Source organism: Hylobates moloch, unplaced genomic scaffold, assembly GCF_009828535.3.
Source record: "Hylobates moloch isolate HMO894 unplaced genomic scaffold, HMol_V3 SCAFFOLD_20, whole genome shotgun sequence".
Classification (NCBI taxonomy): domain Eukaryota; kingdom Metazoa; phylum Chordata; class Mammalia; order Primates; family Hylobatidae; genus Hylobates; species Hylobates moloch.
In genome coordinates, this window is record NW_026652295.1 from 28,079,623 (window position 1) to 28,101,392 (window position 21,770).

Sequence of the window (21,770 nt, forward strand, 5' to 3'; positions counted from 1 at the left end):
TGGGACGTTCTGCCTTTTCCTTCTATTTTAATCTACACTCTGTTGCCACCATTACATATCCATGACATGTAGAGTTGATGGTAGTATACTAAAACTTTTTAGAAGAGAAGATATGAAAACCCAAATGGAGTGAATAGCTAACGAGAAGACATATATTAAGTAAGCAAAATTCCCAACTATGTTGCTGGTGTGGTATTTATTCTTTTCTCAGTAATCTTTCAATATTACATTGATGATGTTGTCTCCACATTTTATCATAATCAGGATGTAGATGAAAATGACATTTTACTGTAATGAAGATACAGATGCAGATTAGAGCAAAAATGAAAATTTCTTCTTTGCATCTCCGATCTCTAATTCTTAGTGGCTTCCTTCTACTGTTGATGTCTATCCCTAACTGTGGATATTTAGAGGTCTCAGCTGGAATTTCACCTCCCAGTGCTAACATGTGGATCAACAAAGCTCGCTAGATGATTTTATCCTATTGGGATTTTCTGACCGTCCCTGGCTAGAGACACCCCTCTTTGTGATCTTTCTGGTGGCCTACATTTTTTCCCTATTTGGAAATATCTCCATTATCCTAGTTTCCCATCTGGACCCCCAGCTTGACAGTCCCGTGTACTTTTTTGTCTCCAATCTGTCTTTTCTGGACCTCTGCTATACCACCAGCACTGTCCCACAGATGCTGGTCAACCTCCGGGGACCAGAAAAGACCATTAGCTGTGGGGGTTGTGTTGCCCAACTCTATATATTTGTGGCCCTGGGTTCTACTAAATGCATTCTTCTAGCCATCATGGCCTTTGACTGTTATGCTGCCGTTTGCAAGCCCCTTCACTACCCAGTCATCATGAACCACAGACGCTGTATCCACATGGCTGCTGGCACTTGGATCAGTGGCTTTGCTAACTCCCTTGTCCAGTCCACTCTCACAGTGGTGGCCCCAAGATGTGGACAAATGGTGTTGGACCATTTCTTCTGTGAAGTTCCAGCCCTTTTGAAACTAGCCTATACTGATATTCGTGTGAATGAAACTGAGCTCAATGTACTAGGCACTTTGCTTCTCCTGGTGCCACTCACCCTCATCCTGGGCACTTATGTGTTCATTGCTCAGGCAGTAATGAGAATCTGCGCTGCGGAAAGTCGTTGGAAGGCTTTCAATACCTGTGCCTCACATTTGCTGGTGGTCTCCCTCTTCTACTTCACAGCCATCAGTATGTATGTCCAGCCTCCCTCTAGCTATTCTTATGACTAGGGGAAGATCATGGCTCTCTTTTATGGCATTGTCACACCCACCCTCAACCCATTCATCTACACATTGAGAAACAAGGATGTGAAAGCTGCCCCGAGAAGGTCACTGACTAAAGAGTTTTGGATTAAGACAAGATGATCTCTGAAAAGAAGTCCTAAGAAGCAAGGATAGATGTGTTTGACTTTCAAAAAGATGTTGGACATGGAATTGATGAGGGAATAGTATCAAGTGACACAAAGTTTACAAGTGGAACAAGACTAAGAAAAAAACAATTAACTCTTGGTAAAATCTACATAGCATTTTTTCACTTATGAGACTATCTGCTTTACAATATTGAATTCCATCAAGTCAGTCTTTTTTCTCCCTGTTCCTAATGACTAGTTAATCTAGTTTAAGTAAGGGAAAATGGTATAATATCTAGAGAAAAAGATACTTAGAAAGTTTAGGAAATATATTTAGCATAAATTGTTTATAAATGAATCTCAATTAAATTAGAAATGATCCCAACTCTTAGAAAAACATGCCAGGCTATCGTGAGTTAATTTTGATCAACATGTATTGCCACCATTTAGCCATCTTCTAACATTCGATGTCCAATTGTATCACCCTCAAATGCTTTTGTAAGGTCTCAGAGGCAAGTAAAATCAAGAGACAATTAGTTCAAAAACATTAAGATGGAATTATGGAAAGAGAACTTAATGAACAAATTTAGAGGTGATGATTTTAAATATAATATTTTGCCATGAATTCTTTTAAATACAAATTTTTTTGCCATAAATGTTTTGCCTCAGTCAATCTTATGCTCTTGTGGTACACAACAATGAGGCCTAGGTCAGTGCAAACAGAACTTACTCTGGGGGCAAGAATGAACAGTGAGATGCTTTGGACAGTGATCAGCAGGAGAAAAACCTGAGATAGAAAAAATTCTAATTTAGGGACACAAACTCAGTGGGAATTTACATGTTTTGACAAGGCAGCTTTCTTCACTTGACTGGGTAAGTTAGTCCTATTTCATTGTGGGGGTTTGAGAATACCATGTGGAAATCAAAACTTTGGTTGATCTATTATCTTTATTTAGAAAAAAAAAAAAGACTTTTATAGCCTTTTGCTATAAACTGCCTCACAAACCTATGAGCCAAAGATACCAAGACAAAATAGAGTGAGTTCACCAAAAAATCCACATCATTAAAAGAACAGTGCAAAGCTCTATTTCCTGTACTGTGAGCATGTCCACTTTCTGTGGCTCCCGGTGGTGAGACAGATGAGAAGCTGGAACACAGATAAAAGGTTTTTGGTAACACTTTTGAAGGCCCGTGGCTATATAAGAGAAAGTGAGTCCATTTCCTTAATTCTAGTATAATCTGGAAAAGGATCCTAGACATTATGCATTTTTTTGATCACAGTATTTTTCCCAACCCATGGCTCATTTATACATGGAGTCTGCTATTGGCATGAAATAAAATACATCCTAATATGTATTATGAAAAAAATGCTTATTGTATTTATTTATTTTATTAAAGCAGTATATTTCTCAGAGGTTGAATATTGTGGGGTTTTTGTGGTCATTTAATAAAAATGTTAACATATTCTTGGGTTTGTTTGTTTAACTTAGAAGTATAAATAGAACTCAAAATAATTGAACATTGAAACTACTATGTTGCATTGGAATAAACATGGATATATTATGTTGAGAAAATCGCATGTATTTTTAAATAAAAATATGGGTGCTTGGAGAAATGTTTTGCTGATGTGGGTGGCTGCTCAAGATAGGTCCCCCAAGCCCTAGAAATATATTTTGATTCACTTTCATTATTACAGATATGCCAGAGAAAAATTTTATCTTTAAACAGTTTTAAATTTTTGACTTTATAAAGGTACAACATTTCTGCATGTATGCTGCCTGAGATTTTGGAAGGCTATATATTTAAATATATCATTAAATAAATTATAGTAAGTGTACTATCAAGTAGGCAAATCAAAATAAGGCAATGTTGAACAAGTTTAATAAGGAAATATTTTAAGTATTCCTGAAAGTATTACCAAAACATTAGTAAAGTTATTAAATATTAAAAGTTACTAAATATTGCATCAATTATGCAAATAATTGGCAAGCCATTAAATAGAAATAGGCCCTGTGCTATAGGAGCAGTAGGAAAGCATATTCAATAAGGTAAAAATATTTATATCAGAACAAAGTCTACTATCATATTTGTTCTAGGAGAAGTGGATAATTCCCAACACTTTTAGAAACAATAGAAATTTTCTGACTCTCATCACAGTTATATATTGTTGGTTTGGATTAACTACACAACACGATTTAAAAAATATTAGTAAATTATTAAATAAAAATATTTATTTGGTATATGTTATAAAACAACATAAACAGCAACATTTAAATGAGCTGTTGCTATGATGAGGTTTATCCTATGATGAAAATGTTTATTCCTTTATTTGGTAAATATTTATTAATGGCAACTATGTATAAGTCACTGAAATAAAATTAGACATTCACCTTTACATCAAGGAATACAACTTTTGAAAAAAACTGAGAAATAAATAAAAGAGACAGAACTGAGCATCCAGACTAAGGCAGAATTTGTCATAAAAAGTGTCAGAAAAGATAATGCTAAACATAGAAAAATCTTTCACGACTTGCAGAATGATGTGGTTTGGCTCTGTGTCCCCATCCAAATCTCATCTCTATTGTAATCCCCATATGTTGAGGGAGGGAGGTGACTGGATCGTGGGGGCGGTTTCTCGTATTCTGGTCTCGTGACAGTGAGTGAGTTTTCATGAGATCTGATGGTTTTACAAGCTTCTGGCATTTCCCCTGCTTGCACTTCTCTCTCCTGCCACCATGTGAAGAAGGTCAGTGCTTCCTCTTCACCTTCCACCATGATTGTAAGTTTCTTGAGGCCTCCCCAGCCATGTGGAACTGTGAGTCAATTAAACCTCTTTTCTTCACAAATTACCCAGTCTTGGGTATTTCCTTATAGCAGTATGAAAATGGACTAATACACAGAGAGAGGGCCCTGCTTGAGTTTAGCTGAGCACTGATCTGCATATGTGTGTGAGGAAGCTATCCAAGAATGAGGAAAGAACTACTTAATGGATTAAGGTAAATAGTGCCCAATGCTTATGCAAAGGCTGGGAATTTTGTGGGTTCTCAAGCTATTTATGTGCCAGAATGAAAACCTAAGAATTCCTGAGGCATTGAGTTTAGCAATCAAAAGTGTCTTGCTTCAAGAATTTCAATAATTAGCTCTAAACTAAACACTATTCTGGTTTTACCTGACAAATCTTCAAAACAAGTGACTGAAGTATCAAACCGTATCCAAGTAAATTAGTAGCACTCCAGAATAAACTCAAGGGTATTTATAGGATTACAAATATACCCAGTAAAAGAAAATTTTCCAATGAAAATTTACTAAGCATCAAAAAAAGCAGGAAAATATGATGTAAGGAGAAAAATCAATAAATCAAACCTGACTCAGAACTGACACATGTTAGAATGATTCAAGTTATGGCATTAAAACAATTCTACTGTTTACCGTATGTTCAAAAATTTAGAGACGAGGAAGATACTTTAAAAAATCAAACTTCTAGAGATGAAAACCACAACGTTTAAATATACATAATGCCTAAAAGCACTGGATGTAATTCATAGTACATTAAAAATTGAGAAGTCCCATGATCTGCAGTTGGCATGCTGGAGTTCCTGGGCCTCAGGAGGAGGCTCTGCCCTGGCCTCCCAGGGCCAGTCCCCTGGGGTCCGCCAGGCGTTAGGGTGACCTCGGAGCCTGCCACTCCCGACAGCCAGACCCAGGGCCTGCGCTCTGCTCTATCCAGGGCCTCCATGAAAGCCCCTGCCCGACTAGGCACAGCTGCAGCCGCCAAAGTCGGTGCAGTATACTGTGTGCTGGGAGCAGGCCGGAGCCCTGCCCACCCTGGGCGCGGCTGCAACCACCCACGTCAGGGTCGTAGACTTGAGCCTCCATGTGCTCTTGAGGGCTGGGAGCAGGCAGGAGCCCCACACCCCCAGGCACAGCTGTAGCTGTCCAAATCGAGACAGTAGACGTGGGCCTCTGTGTGCTCTTGAGAGCCTGGGAAGGCCCCCTTTGCCATTGCAGGCTCGGAGGTGCCTGCTCCTACTGACTGGTCTCTCCCCACTCTCTGCACCTGATCCAATCTAGGAGTAGGTGGAGCTGAGCCCAGGCACTGTCACAACCCTGCCAGGTATATGCATGATCGAGCCCTGCCACCTCAGCCCCCTCTGGATGTTGGGCCAGACAAGAGTGGATGCACGGGAAGCATTGGCCTGCAGGTGCCCCTTGGCACCATGGAAGGCGTCAGGACGCAGACGGGCTCCTAGGTGGAAAGGAGCGGGTCCCTTTAAGGCCCCATCCTCAGGCCAGGAAGAGCCTGAAGGCTGGGGGTCAGGCTGCCACACCGGTGGACTGGAGTGGGGTCTTGTGGTGCCTTTTTCTGCCCACCCATGGCCACAGATGGACCAATCCACATGCACTTCCTCCCCTCTGAGGTCCATAAAAGCCCCAGGATCAGCAATAGCATGGTAGAGGACAACAGAGATGACGGGATGACCAGCTGCAGAGAGTAGCTATCCTCTCTGCTGAGAGCTGGGAAGTCAATGGGGACCTGCCTGCAGAGAGGAGCCACCTCTGCAAACACACCCAGAATGATGTTCTACCAAATATAGGCCTATCTCATTTTATTATGCTTCACTTTATTGCATCTGAAGGTTTGTGGCAACCTTGCAAAGAGCAAATCTATCAGTACCATTTTTCCAACGGCGTGTGCTCCCTTCATATCTCTATGTGATGTTTTGGTAATTCTCACAATATTTCAAACTTTTTCATTATTATTGTATCTGTTATTGTCAGGCCTCAGAGCCCAAGCTAAGCCATTGCATCCCCTGTGACCTGCACATATATGCCCAGATGGCCTGAAGTAACTAAAGAATCACAAAAGAAGTGAAAATGGCCTGTTCCTGCCTTAACTGATGACATTCCACCATAAAAGAAGTGAAAATGGCCGGTCGTTGCCTTAAGTGATGACATTACCTTATGAAATTCCTTTTCCTGGCTCATCCTGGCTCAAAAGCTCCCCCACTGAGCACCTTGTGACCCCCACTCCTGCCCACCAGAGAACAACCCCCCTTTGACTAATTTTCCTTTACCTACCGAAATCTTATAAACAGCCCCACCCCTATCTCCTTTTGCTGACTCACTTTTCGGACTCAGCCCGCCTGCACCCAGGTGATTAAAAAGCTTTATTGCTCACACAAAGCCTGTTTGGCGGTCTCTTCACATGGACGTGAGTGAAAGTTATGATGATGTGTGATCAGTGATCTTTGATGTTACTATTGTAATTGTTTTAGGGAACCACAAACTGCCCATATAAGTCAGTGAACTTAATTGATAAATCATGTATGTTTTGATTGCTCCACCCACTGGCTGTTCCACCATCTCTCCCTCTCTTCAGGCCTCTCTATTTTCTAAGACAACAATATTGAAATGAGACCAATTAATAATTCTACAATGGCCTTTAAGTATTCAAGTGAAAGGAAGAGTCACATGTCTTTTATTTAAATAAAAAGCTGGACATGATTAAACTTAGTGAAGAAGGCCTATCAAAAGCCAAGACAGGCCAGAAGCTAGGGCTTTTGCACCAGTTAGCCAAGTCCTGAATGCAAAGAAAAGTTATAGAAAAAAATTTAAATGCGCTACTCTAGTAAACACATAAGATAGCAAAACAGTCTTATTGCTGATATGGAGAAAATTTTTTGTGGTTTGGATAGAAGATTTTAAAAAGCTAGGGAAAAAAAGAAAAATAAATCCATGTCAGTAGAAGCCAGGAAATAATAAAGAAAATACTTAATAATGGAAATTAATAAAATAGAAAATATAAAATAATAGATAAATTAATTTTTGTATTTTTTGTGGAGACAGGGTCTCACCAGGTTGCCCAGGCTGGTCTTGAACTCATGAGCTCTAGTGATCTGCCTGCCTTGGCCTCCCAAAGTTTTGGGATTGCAGGCATGAGCCACCTCGCCCTGCCTGAGTTAAACTTCTAGTGGAAACCCCCTTTTATATAAGCCACATAAGCAGTTTGAGACTGTCCAATGTTATTATTAGTAACATAAATTAAGATATGCTTTCTTTTATCCTAGAGGAGTTGTGGAAAAACATCCTCATGGCATGAATTATGAGTCAGACTATTAAAGGTGTAGACACAGGAGTCAGAAATTGAAAGTGTAGATGGAAAAAAAAAGAAAGAATTTTACAATATCGAAATTAGATTTTTTCACTGATTTCAAAAAGGTCTACACAAAACTTTTGTAAGGGATTCAAACCCTTGCTTTAAAAAATAAATAAATAAATATTTCTTAATACCAGTGTGTTTACTATATCATCAGGAACAGGTTTTGAAAATTATTGTTTATGTTGAGATAACAACTATCTGAATATAACTAATAACCATTATTACTAGATTGATTCTAGGAACATAGATAAATTTAAATTTATTTTTAAAAGACAAACATTTTTAATATTTGAAAATACAGGTCACCCTGAGCTTTCTAGTAACTGGAATGAATGACAATTTTTTTTTTTTTTTTGAGACGGAGTCTTGCTCTGTCGCCCAGGCTGGAGTGCAGTGGCGCAATCTCGGCTCACTGCAACCTCCGCCTCCCGGGTTCACGCCATTCTCCTGCCTCAGCCTCTCCGAGTAGCTGGGACTACAGGCGCCCGCCACCACGCCCAGCTAATTTTTTTGTATTTTTAGTAGAGACGGGGTTTCACCGTGGTCTCGATCTCCTGACCTCGTGATCCGCCCGCCTCGGCCTCCCAAAGTGCTGGGATTACAAGCGTGAGCCACCGCGCCCGGCCGAATGAATGACAATTGCTTTTGTTTGCTAACACATCCATTTGTCTACAATTTTCTTAACATATTTAATTCTGAAATGATTCATTCATTTACGGTCTGATGAAGAGAGTAAAGTGAAAATATTACTCATCAATTAAAATATTAGTTAGGGCTTTTTTTTAACTGTTTACTTTGATTGTCATTGGATGCTCTTAGCATGTATTGATTAGATTTAACCAGTCTTTAAAAAAAAAAAAGAAAAACACACATCTCAAATTTTTATGTGCCTTTATCTATGGAAAGTATTTTATTAAAGTTTATCCTATTTGAACTATCCCACAATTTTCTCTAAATTATCCATTACTGTTGTATGCTGAAATTTTTGGATTATTTGTCTACTAACCACCATGTATAATATTGAATCCACCTACTATCTGTATCCAAAGCTTTTACAAAAATATTGATCAGATCACAATCAAAGTCTATGTTAAAATAGAAGATTCTTTCCTCAAAATGAAAAAAACCTCAGAGTATTTTTTTGATCATTCATTAATTGTCTCTTATTGTTCATAAACAGCCTTATGAAAAAGTGTGATCCTGATTGAGACACCATATTGTGGTACTTAATATAGTACTATATTTGTCACTAGAGATCGAAATAAAGTTTATTGGTATACAACATTTACAATTCAGTTTCTTTTATATATATAATTCATATACATAATATACATAATATAAATCATATACATATATATTGGAACTTAGAGCTATTTTTAAATGTTTGCCAAGTAGAATATACAATATATTAAATTTCTGATTTTAAAAGTTTTTAAAAAATTTCTTTCAATGCTAAGAAGGTAGATTTTATGTTAAGTGTCCCTATCATGATTTAAAAATGCCTTTTCCATAATCACACATATTTAAGAATGGAATTCATTTACTTCTGAGTAAAAATTATTCATCTGGGGGATTGTTAAAATGATGGCTGGATTATCAGTTTCAGAGTTATTTTAGAAAAGACACGATGTTTGAAGAAAGCTTAGCTCTCTAAGTACTGGTTTTATTCTGAGATTCTTTGATTCTACTATTATGTATGGGTTTATGTAAATAAACAATTATTAAGTATTCCTTTTTTTTTTTACATAGGGCCAATGCAATCATGCATGATTTTATTGGTGACCAGTTAAAATGAAATTGTTAATTAATGAAAAAATCGTTTTTACCAGAAAAACCTGTGAACTTTTATTACAGAACACAAGTTACGTATAATATTCATTTTTTTAACCTGAAATGCATCGACTACAAGAGTTAGCTAAACCAAGATAATAATTAACTACTTTCCACTGAGGCAATTCCTTGAGGGAGAGATCCGTGAAATCCCCTGCTTTGAACTCATAGTGGTTATCTGAAACACCAACTTTCCTGCACAGGATTTTTGTCCCTAGTGCCTGGACAGCACTGGCTTTATTTCAAATACCACTTAGCTAATAGGAAATTTAAATGTCCCTGGGCAGTTACATCCTGTTTGGTCCTATATAAAAGCATTTCAGTCCTTTCCTTACATGGAAATTTCACGGACTGAAAAACCAGCTTGATTCTAGAACAAAGATGCTCAGTCTCAGGATCAACTGAGATTTGTTTCTACCAAGAGACCCACTCTGGTGAGTAAAACTTCTCCAAATTTTATGGAATTTATCCAACATTTATGTAGCACCTGCTTAGTGCCAGTGACTATGCGAGTCTTCAAAGTTATAACTCTAAATAAGATATATAATTTCTCACTCCTTAACTAAGAACAGTTTAAATAAGCTGGGAAATTTATGCAAATAAGTATAAGGAAGTTAGTATAAATTATAAGGAATCTTAAATGCATGCAATCTGGGCTCCAAAGAGTGACAATTCTTCTTGGGTTGACAGTTAAACTCAGTTGAATTATAAATGGAAAGAGACAATGTAGCTGTGTTAAAAGATAGTTAAGTATTTGCCAAACCGATGAGGGGGGATTTTTTTTTCTTTTTTTTCTTTTTTTTTTCAGACGAGTCTCGCTCTGTCGCCCAGGCTGGAGTGCAATGGTGCTACCTTGGCTCACTGCAACCTCCGCCTCCTGGGTTCAAACAATTCTCCTGCCTCAGCCTCCTTAGTAGCTGGGATTGCAGGTGCCCACCACCATCCCCGGCTAATTTTTGTATTTTTAGTAGAGATGGGGTTTCACCATGTTGGCCAGGCTGGTTTCGAACTCCTGACCTCAGGTGATCTGCCCACCTCAGCCTCCCAAAGTGCTGGGATTACAGGCGTGAGCAACCATGCCCAGCTGTGAGGGGGGATTCTAGTGGGAGGACTTCCAGACAGGAGGAATAGTGTGATTTAAGAAAACAAATACAGCATGATGATACAACCTGATTGATTTATTAAGAGTAATTAAGTCAGTCAGCATTATTAGACATGGAGATTGGCCTGGGGTTGGAGAAGTCAAAATGATGGATAATACTAGAATGGCAGTCAGGAAGCATTGTAAAGATATTGTTTGCCATCCTAAGCTTTTTGGGCATCATTGCATAATCAAGTCAATAAAGAGTTAAAAGCTAAATTAATGTTACAAGATGTGATTTGCATCATCATTTATCCTGGCAACAGCATTGAAGTTGGATTAGAAATACATAAAACTGAAGAATAAAATATTGCCAGAGATAATGAAGGTTTGAACTAATCTGTACGTGTGACAGCAAGAGGTAATAACTACAACAGATAGTAAGCAAATAAAATTCTGGTGTTTGATTGAATATACAGATTAAAGCAAAGTTGTGCCATTCTTTGAAATAGGAAACAGTGACAGGGAGATGTCTGGAAGAAGAGATGAGTCCTTATGGGAAAGACCCATTCAGGGGCAGTGATGTGCCATCCATGAAGCAGGATATGAGGACCTGCAACCCAGAAGACCTATGGTAGTGCTCAAAACAGCCGACTATTATTTTCTATTGTGTAGGAAAATAGTTAATCTGTCTTCTTTAAAAGGCACAAGAATATTTTTGAGTAAACAAAAGTACAGAAAGGGTCAGGACAAATTTTTGGAAACCATCAAATTTCAATAAATGTTAAAAGAAGACCCAGATAAAGAGACTAAGAAAAAATATTCAGAGAGGAAATAGAAAACCAGAACTAAGTGGCACAGAGCTAATGGAAGTGAGCTGTTTTAGAAGAAAGAACTATATAATGTCATATATTTGAGAAAGAAAGTTTAAAATAAAAACAAAATAGAAAGAGTGCATTGAATTTACCATTGTGATAGTTATTTGTGGATTTGCTGGAGTTGTTTGTGAGGACTCATCAAGCAACAATGATTAACATGGTTCAAAAATTGAACCAAATGTGCCAGGGCACAGAATGATACCCTATTCTGCTCATAAAGCATGGCTGTAAAGAGAAGGGACATTATAAGTAAGTCCTAAGTGTGGAGTGAAGGCTTTTCTTTTTCTTTAAAATAGATGAGTCTGAAGATTATCTCTATCTATCTATCTATTATCTATCTATCTATCTATCTATCTATCTATCTATCTATCTATCTATCATCTATCTATGTATCATCTATCTATCTCTAATCTATCATCTATCAACAGAGCATAGTGAAACAATCTGGTTCATTAAGAGTAATCTCAGTAAATCAACATTATTAGAATTTTTAGACATGGAGTTTGTGTTGATTTTATACACACACATATACAGACACACACACACACATAAAATGTGCACTATTATGAAAGAGAGACAGAGAGCAAGTGCACACTGTGACAAAGATGCCCTTTGCGATAGAGCAAGGTTGAGTATAGGGTTGGTCACCGACTTGGAAAGGAAAAAAGAGCTCTTTCTCTGCCTTTGAAACCCTACAGTGGGTGGAATTAAATCATATTAGAGATCATTTCATTCGTATACAGGTAGGAAACTGAGGGGCTTAACATATAATTACCTATGTTTTCTCATTGAAGTTATCGGCAATGCTACCTCCCAGGAAATAGAGGAAAATAGTGAAGAAGAGACTTAGGATGCTAACTCTTTAGAGCAGTTACTGGAATGAATTAGAGTTTACCTACATAACATATTCGCACATGTACCACTGAACCTAAAAGAGAACTACTTTCCAAAAAATTGAGGGTTTCAACATATGAGAGGTAAAAAACACAAAAGTTTAGAAATGTTTTGTAGGATAAAATTTGCATATCAGTGGTTAGTGAAGACAGAAAAAATGCTTGGGGGAAACAAATAACATTGAAAGAATCATTATACTCTCCACCAAAAAATGTTTAGTTTTATTGTAAAACAAAGTATTTAATGCAGGTATGACTTGGAAGGATTGAACACAGGTTTTATATGTTCTCGCAGTATCATCCTTAATCCTAAGAGTATCTCCACATGTATATGATTCCCTTCCTTCTTATTTGATAAGTGATGAATTAATCAATACAATTTGGAACTAGTGAAATTAAAATGATGAAATTTTCCATTTATTAATCAGATATAAAAATTATTCTCTATGTCTTCAAAGAAAATAAAAATGAAAATAGGTTGGTGGGAGTTGTTGAGAGGAAAATATGGTGTGTGCATTCAAGTTTCTTCTTATGATTTTTCTCCTCCTTCCCTCTATGGAGAAACCTTACTGGGGAGGCTAAATGATAGAGGTTTTTCTTAGATTGCACTAACAACGTGTATTAGAAGTGGTAAGTAACACGATGCTTTCGATTTTCAAGCCAGAGACAATAAGTTTTAAAATATAAGTGAATCGCTTTAATCTATTCACATTTTATTTTAAATTCCAAAACTACCATCCAATATTTGGAGCAAGTTAAGCCAGGCATTAAGATTGGCAGCAATGGGGATTAAGCCATATCTAATGGAGGACCAGGAAAACTATAGGAGCAAGAAAGCTAGAGAAACTTTGAAGAAAGTAACCCCTGTTTTCCTCTGATTCCTACTGCCATGAAGCAGGGGAGGTGACCATCAGTGATGGATTAAGGGCCCTTCAAGCCCTGAGACTGTTCCTTGTGGAAAAAAAATTTCCTAAAAATTAGTTTCAGTCGGTTCTCAAAATAAATTACAGCAAAAAGATATTGGTTTAAGTGATTTTTAACCTTTTCCTACAGCTTAGGGATTAATAAATGAAACAAACTACAATATCAGATGCAGTAACTTCAAAATCAGATGAAGTAACTCATGTAACTTAGCCAGTAAGTTTTTATCTATATAGAACTGAAATAAATTATGTAGATATCCAATTAAGTAAGTATTTACTTAGTACCTATATGTTAGACACCATTGGTCAAGGGTGAAGAAATGGACAGAAATGATGAAGGAATAGTCTTTGTGCAGAAGAAACTCAGTGAAAATGATACTGATTGACATTTCAACAAATGCACGGATTTAAAAAGAAAAAAAAACAGGCAAAAATTAGTTAGCAGAGTGATTCTGATACACAAAATAATTCTGTGATGACAATGATTCTACAATAATAGCACATTTAAAATGAAATAGGAAAAGTTACATCATTTAATCCTCCTAATAATTGTTACATCTGGTATAGATGTTTTTTTTTGTTTGGTTGGTTATTTTAAGAAATGGGCTCCCACTATCTAATATATTTCAAGTCCTAGAGAGAAAAATATATATATTTTTTCATTCAGGAAGTCACAATGAGACATAGCCTAGAAAAATATATACTCTACTACCTAGCATTCTGCCTATCACATAGATTTTAGAAAATCTCTTTATTTCTTCAAATGGATTTGATTGAAAATGTCCAACCCCAAGTTGTCATAAGAATTTTGAGAATTAAACGTTCTTTGACGGTGAACCTTTGTCACTTAGTTGCAAGATCTCCAAAGCTCAGGATTCAATGCCTGATATCAGTGGCATCTGCATTTTACAACTTTGAGACATTTCATTTTTCAAAATTTCTATGAAAAGTTTATTACAAGCAAATGTAATCTTTTTAAAATGTTAAGAGCTTTTCAGAGGAAAAAATATGACTGTTCTTTGAGCTAACCTCTCTTCTAGATTAGCTTCTGAGCTGTTTCTAGATCTGCCTCTGAGCTGTTTCTAGATCCATTTCCAAGGCGGTATCAGTAACTTCATGTTAGCTGGTTAGCAAAAGAAGCTACATAGTGCATCATTGTAATACTAAGGCATCATATAGAAGATGTAATGAGATTGGTATGCTAGTATCATTTTCATTGACTGTATTGAAGGTAAAGACTTTATCATTTCCATCAATTTCTCCCTCTTTGACAATGCAAACTCTGTTCCAGAAAATGTTTATGACTTGTTGATCACATTTAGGGATTCTATTTCTGAATAATTGCTAAAACGTTTTTGAATTGAATATTAACTAATCATAATGAAAATAAATTCATCTCATTTCAGTACCTCCATGCTGAGGAATTGAGTTACTTGACACACAAATATATTAGATGTCATGCATTTTCTTCCTACTGTTCTTTGGCTTCCTAAACAGAGTCACACTTGGTATCTTCAGAAAGACTATGGTCAATTTGACTTCAATGAGTGGATTCCTTCTAATTGGGTTTTCTGATGAACGTAAGCTTCAGATTTTACATGCATTGCTGTTTCTGGTGACATACCTGCTGGCCTTGACAGGCAACCTCCTCATTATCACCATCATTACCTTGGACCGTCGTCTCCATTCCCCCATGTATTACTTTTTAAAGCACCTCTCTCTTCTGGACCTCTGCTTCGTCTCTGTCACAGTCCCCCAGTCCATTGCAAATTCACTTACGGGCAACAGTTACATTTCTCTTGTTCAATGCATTCTTCAGGTTTTCTTCTTCATAGCTCTGGCCTCATCAGAAGTGGCCATTCTCACAGTGATGTCTTATGACAGGTACGCAGCAATCTGTCAACCACTTCACTATGAGACTATTATGGATCCCCGTGCCTGTAGGCATGCAGTGATAGCTGTGTGGATTGCTGGGGGCCTCTCTGGGCTCATGCATGCTGCCATTAACTTCTCCATACCTCTCTGTGGGAAGAGAGTCATTCACCAATTCTTCTGTGATGTTCCTCAGATGCTGAAACTAGCCTGTTCTTACGAAATCATTAATGAGATTGTACTGGCTGCATTCACAACGTCTACAGCATTTATCTGTTTGATCTCCATTGTGCTCTCCTACATTCGCATCTTCTCTACAGTGCTGAGAATCCCATCAGCTGAGGGCCGGACCAAGATCTTCTCCACCTGCCTACCACACCTATTTGTAGTCACCTTCTTTCTTTCAGCTGCAGGCTTTGAGTTTCTCAGACTGCCTTCTGATTCCTCATCAACTATGGACCTTGTATTCTCAGTGTTCTATACTGTGATACCTCCAACACTCAATCCAGTCATCTATAGCTTACGGAATGACGCCATGAAGGCAGCACTGAGGAAGATGCTCTCAAAGGAAGAGCTTCCTCAGAGAAAGATGTGCTTAAAAGCCATGTTTAAACTCTAAAGAACCATACGAATGAAAGGCATTGTTATTATGTTTCAGATTGGAAGAGAGGTGAATCTTATTTCTTCCCAGAATGCTCTTCCAAGCTGTCTATTGTATATATTCCTCTCAAATATAATTCTTTAAAATTTAAGATGTTGTGCTTCTAATAATATTAGCTTTCCTTCCTCCCTCCAATTCAAGTGTTATTTTAAGTCATCTTTGGGAAATTTTTCTGAAATGAAGGAGAAAGACAATTAGTTTGGAGTCTGGCCTGTATAATTTAAAGCTTGTTATTAACAAATAAGGTTGGAGATAGATGAAGCTAACTGGGTTAATATGATGGTGCATATATGGTATTTCCAGTGGGTCTCCTAGTTTTCTATCCATATTAAGTATTCATATTAAGTTCTTTTACTATTATTACAATGGTGATTTCAACAATTTATTCAGCCCCTAGTAAGTATCAAGTGCTTTATATATATATATATATATATTTTTGACTCAAGAAAACAACTCTTCTAGCTATGCCATATTGTCCCCATTTTGCCAATAGGAACAATAAATTCAGGAAGGATTAATTAATTTTCCCGAGATTTCTCAAATAAATAGCAGTTAAGCTGTGATTCAAATTAATATTTGTCTGACTCAAACAATAAGGTCATTTATGTTCGTTACTGATGGCAAATGCATTATTACCCAAATGTGAGTGTGTATGTTTATGTGTGTGTGTGTGATGTGTATAATCTATAAAATACAAGCATATACTACTATAATCTATTAATAAAATTGTCATCACCCTTGTGCATCCCTATTGCTGGAGGTATTTATATTAATTCCTTTACTTTTCTGATCTGTACAAGAGTTTGACAAATTGGTTTTACAGAGTTAGGCAGGGGATGCTCCCTAGTTCCATGAAACAGAATATAGATAAACTGCAAATGAAGAGATCCAACTTAGGAATGTGTGAGATAAGGAGGCATAAATCTTGTGAATCTGTATATCTGATTCAATTTTGTGTAATGCTGCAGATTTCTTCAAGAAAGACTCATAATTTACAAGAGTACAAAACTGGACTAGTCCCCTCAGTTTTGAAGTAAATCAAAGTACATGTTTTAATGACAAAGGGAATGAGCAATTGCTCAGTAATGGGGAATATTTTTATAGGACTTTTTTGAATTAATGGTTATAATATCTACACATGCATATACTTTAGTGAGATTTTTTCTTTAATCTTCCACCTGAGATTTTGTTTTTCTTTTTTTTTTATATACTTTAAGTTCTGGGGTACATGTGCAGAACTTGCAGGTTCGTTGCATAGGTATACACGTGCCATGGTGGTTTGCTGCACCCATCAACCTGTCATCTACATTAGGTATTTCTCCTAATGCTATCCCTCCCCTACCCCCTCACCCCCAAACAGGCCCCGGTGTGTGATGTTCCCCTACCTGTGTCCATGTGTTCTCATTGTTCAACTCCCACTTATGAGTGAGAACATGCAATGTTTGGTTTTCTGTTCTTGTGTTAGTTTGCTGAGAATGATGGTTTCCAGCTTCATCCATGTCTCTGCAAAGGACAAGAAATCATATTTTTATGGCTGCATAATATTCCATAGTATTCCATGGGTGTATATGTGCCACCTTTTCTTTATCTAGTGTATTATTGATGGGCATTTGAGTTGGTTTCAAGTCTTTGCTATTGTGAACAGTGCCACAATAAACATAAGTGTGCATGTGTCTTTATAGTAAAATGATTTATAATCCTTTGGGTATATACCCTGTAAAGGGATTGCTGGGTCAAATGGTATTTCTGGTTCTAGATCCTTGAGGAATCACCACACTGTTTCCACAATGGTTGAACTAATTTACACTCCCGCCAACAGTGTAAAAGTGTTTCTATTTCTCCACATCCTCTCTAGCCTCTGTTGTTTCCTGCCTTTTTAATGATAGCCATTCTAACTGGCATGAGATGGTATCTGATTATGGTTTTGATTTGCATTTCTCTGATGACCAGTGATGATGAGCTTTTTTTCATATGTTTGTTGGCCACATAAATGTCTTATTTTAAAAAGTGTCTGTCAGGCCGGGGCATTGGCTCACGCCTGTAATCCCAGCATTTTAGGGGGCCACAGCGGGCAGATCATGAGGTCAGGAGATTGAGACCATCCTGGCTAACATGGTGAAACTCCATCTCAACTAAAAATACAAAAAATTAGCTGGGCGTGGTGCCATGGGCCTGTAATCCCAGCTACTCAGGAGGCTGAGGCAGGAGAATCACTTGAACCTGGAGAATCTGTCTGTTCACATCCTTCGCCTACATTTTGATGGGGTTGTTTGTTTTTTTCTTGTAAATTTGTTTAAATTCTTTTTAGATTCTGGATATTAGCCCTTTGTCAGATGGATAGATTACAAAAATTTTCTCCCATTCTGTAGGTTGCCTATTCACTCTGCTGATGGTTTCTTTTGCTGTGCAGAAGCTCTTTAGTTTAATTTTATCCCATTTGTCGATTTTGGCTTTCATTGTCATTACTTTTGATGTTTTAGTCATGAAGTCTCTGCCCATGCCTATATCCTGAATGGTATTGCCTAGGTTTTCTTCTTGGGTTTTTATGGTTTTAGGTCTTACGTTTAAGTCATTAATCCATCTTGAGTTAATTTTTGTGTAAGGTGTAAGGAAGGAGTCCAGTTTCAGTTTTCTGCTTATGGCTAGCCAGTTTTCTCAACAGCATTTATTAAGTAGGGAATTCTTTCCCCATTGCTTGTTTTTGTCAAGTTTGTCAAAGATTAGATGGTTGTAGATGTGTGGCATTATTTCTGAGGCCTCTGTTCTGTTCTATTGGTCTATATATCTGTTTTGGTACCAGTAACATGCTGTTTTGGTTACTGTAGCCTTGTAGTATAGTTTGAATTCAGGTAGCATGATGCTTCCAGCTTTGTTCTTTTTGCTTAGGATTGTCTTGGCTATGTGGGCTCTTGTTTGGTTCCATATGAAATTTAAAGTAGTTTTTTCCTATTCTGTGAAGAAAGTCAATGGTAACTTGATGGGGATAGCATTGAATCTATAAATTACCTTGGGCAGTATGGCCATCTTCACAATATTGATTCTTCCAACCCATGAGCATGGAATGTTCTTCCATTTGTTTGTATCCTCTTTTATTTCATTGAGCAGTGGTTTGTAGTTCTCCTTGAAGAGGTCCTTCACATGCCTTGTAAGTTGTATTCCTGGGTATTTTATTCTCTTTGTAGCAATTATGAATGGGAGTTCATTCATGATTTGGCTGTCTTTTTTATTATTGGTGTATAGGAATGTTTGTGGTTTTTGCACATTGATTTTGTATCCTGAAACTTTGCTGAAATTGCTTATGAGCTTAAGGAGATTTTGGGCTGAGACGATGGGGTTTTCTAAGTATAGAATCATGTCATCTGCAAACAGAGACAATTTGAATTCCTGTCTTTCTATTTGAATACTTTTTATTTTTTTCTCTTGCCTGATTGCCCTGGCCAGAACTTCCAACACTATGTTCAATAAGAGTGGTGAGAGAGGGCATCCTTGTCTTGTGACAGTTTTCTCAGGGAATGCTTCTAGCTTTTGCCCATTCAGTATGATATTGACTGTGGGTTTGTAATAGATAGCTTTTATTTTTTTGAGATACATTCCATCAATATCTAGTTTATTGAGAGTTTTTAGCATGAAGGGCTGTTGAATTTTGTCGAAGGCCTTTTCTGCATCTATTCAGATAATCATGTGGTTTTTGTCATTGGTTCTGTTTATGTGATAGATTCCATTTATTGATTTGCATATTTGAATCAGCTTTGCATCCCAGGGATGAAGCTGACTTGATCATGGTAGATGAGCTTTTTGATGTGCTGCTGGATTCGGTTTGCCAGTATTTTACTGAGGATTTTCACATCAATGTTCATCAGGGATATTGGCCTGAAATTTTCTTTTTTTGTTGTGTCTCTGCCAGGTTTTGGTATCAGGTTGATGCTGGCCTCATAAAATGAGTTATGGAGGATTCCCTCTTTTTCTATTGTTTGGAATATTTTCAGAAGGAATGGTACTAGCTCCTTTTTGTACTTGCGGTAGAATTCAGCTGTGAATCTGTCTGGTTCTGGGCTTTTCTTGGTTAGTAGGCTATTAATTACTGCCTCAATTTCAGAACTTCTAATTGGTCTATTCAGGCATTAGACTTCTTCCTGGTTTAGTCTTGGGAGGGTTTATGTGTCCAGGCATTTGTCCATTTTTTCTAGATTTTCTAGTTTATTTGCATAGAGATGTTTATAGTATTCCCTGATGGTAATTTCTATTTCTGTGGGATCACCAGTGATATCCCATTTATCATTTTTATAGTGTCTATTTGATTTTTCTCTCGTCTTCTTTATTAGTCTGGCTAGCATTCTACTTTGTTAATTATTTTTAAAAAACCAGCTCCTGGATTCATTGATTTTTTGAAAAATTTTTTGTGTCTCTATCTCCTTCATTTCTGCTCTGATCTTAGTTATTTCTTGTTTTCTGCTAGCTTTTGAATTTGTTTTCTCTTGCTTCTCTAGTTCTTTTAATTGCGATATTAGGGTGTCGATTTTAGATCTTTCCTGCTTTCTCCTGTGGGCATTTAGTGCTATAAATTTCCCTTTAAACACTGCCTTAGCTGTACTCCTGCAGCTAGCTCAGTCTCTGCCCAAACAGCCGCCCAGTTTTGTGCTTGAAATCCAGGACCCCAGTAGCGTAGGCACCTGACGGAATCTACTGTTCGGTGGTTTGGGAAATCCGTGGGAAAAGCGTAGTATCTGGACTGGAGTGCACTGTTCCTCGCGGCTCAGTCCCTCATGGCTTCCCATGGCTAGGGGAGGGAATTGTCTGACTCCCTGTGCTTCCCGGGTGAGGCGATGCCCCACCCTGCTTTGGCTAGCCCTCCGTGGGCTGCACCCACGGTCTAACCAGTCCCAGTGAGATTAGCCGAGTATCTCAGTTAGAAATGCAGAAATCATCTGGCTTCTGCATTGATCTCAGTGGGAGCTGCAGACCGAAGCTGTTTCTATTCTACCATCTTTCCAACCACCCACACTGATTTCTAAAGTAGTTATTCGATATTATATTCCCTAGATAATCAAGAATTGTTATAAAGGACTGGGCGTGGTGGCTCACGCCTGTAATCCCAGCACTTTGGGAGGCTGAGGTGGGCGGATGACGAGGTCAGGAGATCGAGACCATCCTGGCTACCTTGTCAGGTGTTTTGAAAAACTTTTAGCTTTTTAAACACATTCATGGTGATATATATCGATGAGTTTATTTTGTATTGCCCTGTTCAACAAGGTTGAACATCTTTTCATGGACTTATTAGTTATTTGTGTGTCTTCATTTGTGAAGTGTTTGCTCAAACACTTGGCCCATTTTTAAAACAAGTTGTTAATCTTTCTATTATGAAGACATTTACGTATGTGTGTATATATGTATATGTACTGGATAAAAATCTTTTGTCACATACATGTATTACAAATGTTTTTTCTAATCTCCTGTGATTGTCTTTTTTTTTCCATCAGGTTCTTTTGGAGAGTAAAACTTTAAAAATTTTGATGTAGTTCAATCTGTCAACTTTGTGTTTTATAATTCATGTTTGGTGTCCTATCTTCCAAAAATACCTTCTTTAAAATTACAAAGTTTTTTTTTCTTTCGAGACAGGGTATCAATCTGTCACCCAGGCTGGAGTGCAGTGGTGCAATCTTGGCTCACTGCAACCTCTGCCTCCTGGTTCAAGCAATTCTCGTGCCTCAGCCTCTCAAGTAGCTGAGATTACAAGTGTGTGCCACTATGCTGGCTCATTTTCCTTCTTTCTGTCTTTTTTTCTTTTTTTTTTTTTTTTTGTATTTTTAATAGAGATGGGATTTCACTATGTTGGCCAGGCTGGTTTTGAACTCCTCACCTCAAATGATCCACCTGCCTTGGCCTCCTAATATGCTGGGATTACAGGTGTGGGCCACCGCGCCTGGCCTAAAATTATAAAGATATTTTTCTATGTGACCGTTTAGAAAATGAATAGTTTTAGCTTCTATACTTAATTAAACTTAAAAGCTGTCTGAATTTGAATACGGTCCCAACACAAACACAGATGCATTAGCAGAGGATGGAAGCCTTTTGAACTCAAAATATTTGACCAAAACCTTCAC

The 21,770-nt window shown here is 37.6% G+C and overlaps 2 protein-coding genes across 2 annotated transcripts; both read left to right on the plus strand.

The window, feature by feature from the left end:
• Window positions 1-445: 445 nt before the first annotated feature.
• On the plus strand, window positions 446-1,387 carry LOC116459769 (olfactory receptor 2B2-like; the record flags this gene model as incomplete). Its single annotated transcript, XM_032140505.1, is given in 1 exon segment — window positions 446-1,387. A coding segment is annotated over 1 exon segment (942 nt), but the record flags the coding sequence as incomplete, so codon positions are not given.
• An 8,323-nt stretch (window positions 1,388-9,710) lies between these two features.
• LOC116459693 (olfactory receptor 14J1) lies at window positions 9,711-20,993 on the plus strand. The gene is made up of 2 exons (XM_058432685.1): window positions 9,711-9,795; window positions 14,634-20,993. Exon 2 carries the CDS (start codon window positions 14,662-14,664, stop codon window positions 15,625-15,627), a length of 966 nt encoding a protein of 321 aa, XP_058288668.1. The 5' UTR covers window positions 9,711-9,795; window positions 14,634-14,661; the 3' UTR covers window positions 15,628-20,993.
• Window positions 20,994-21,770: the final 777 nt, after the last annotated feature.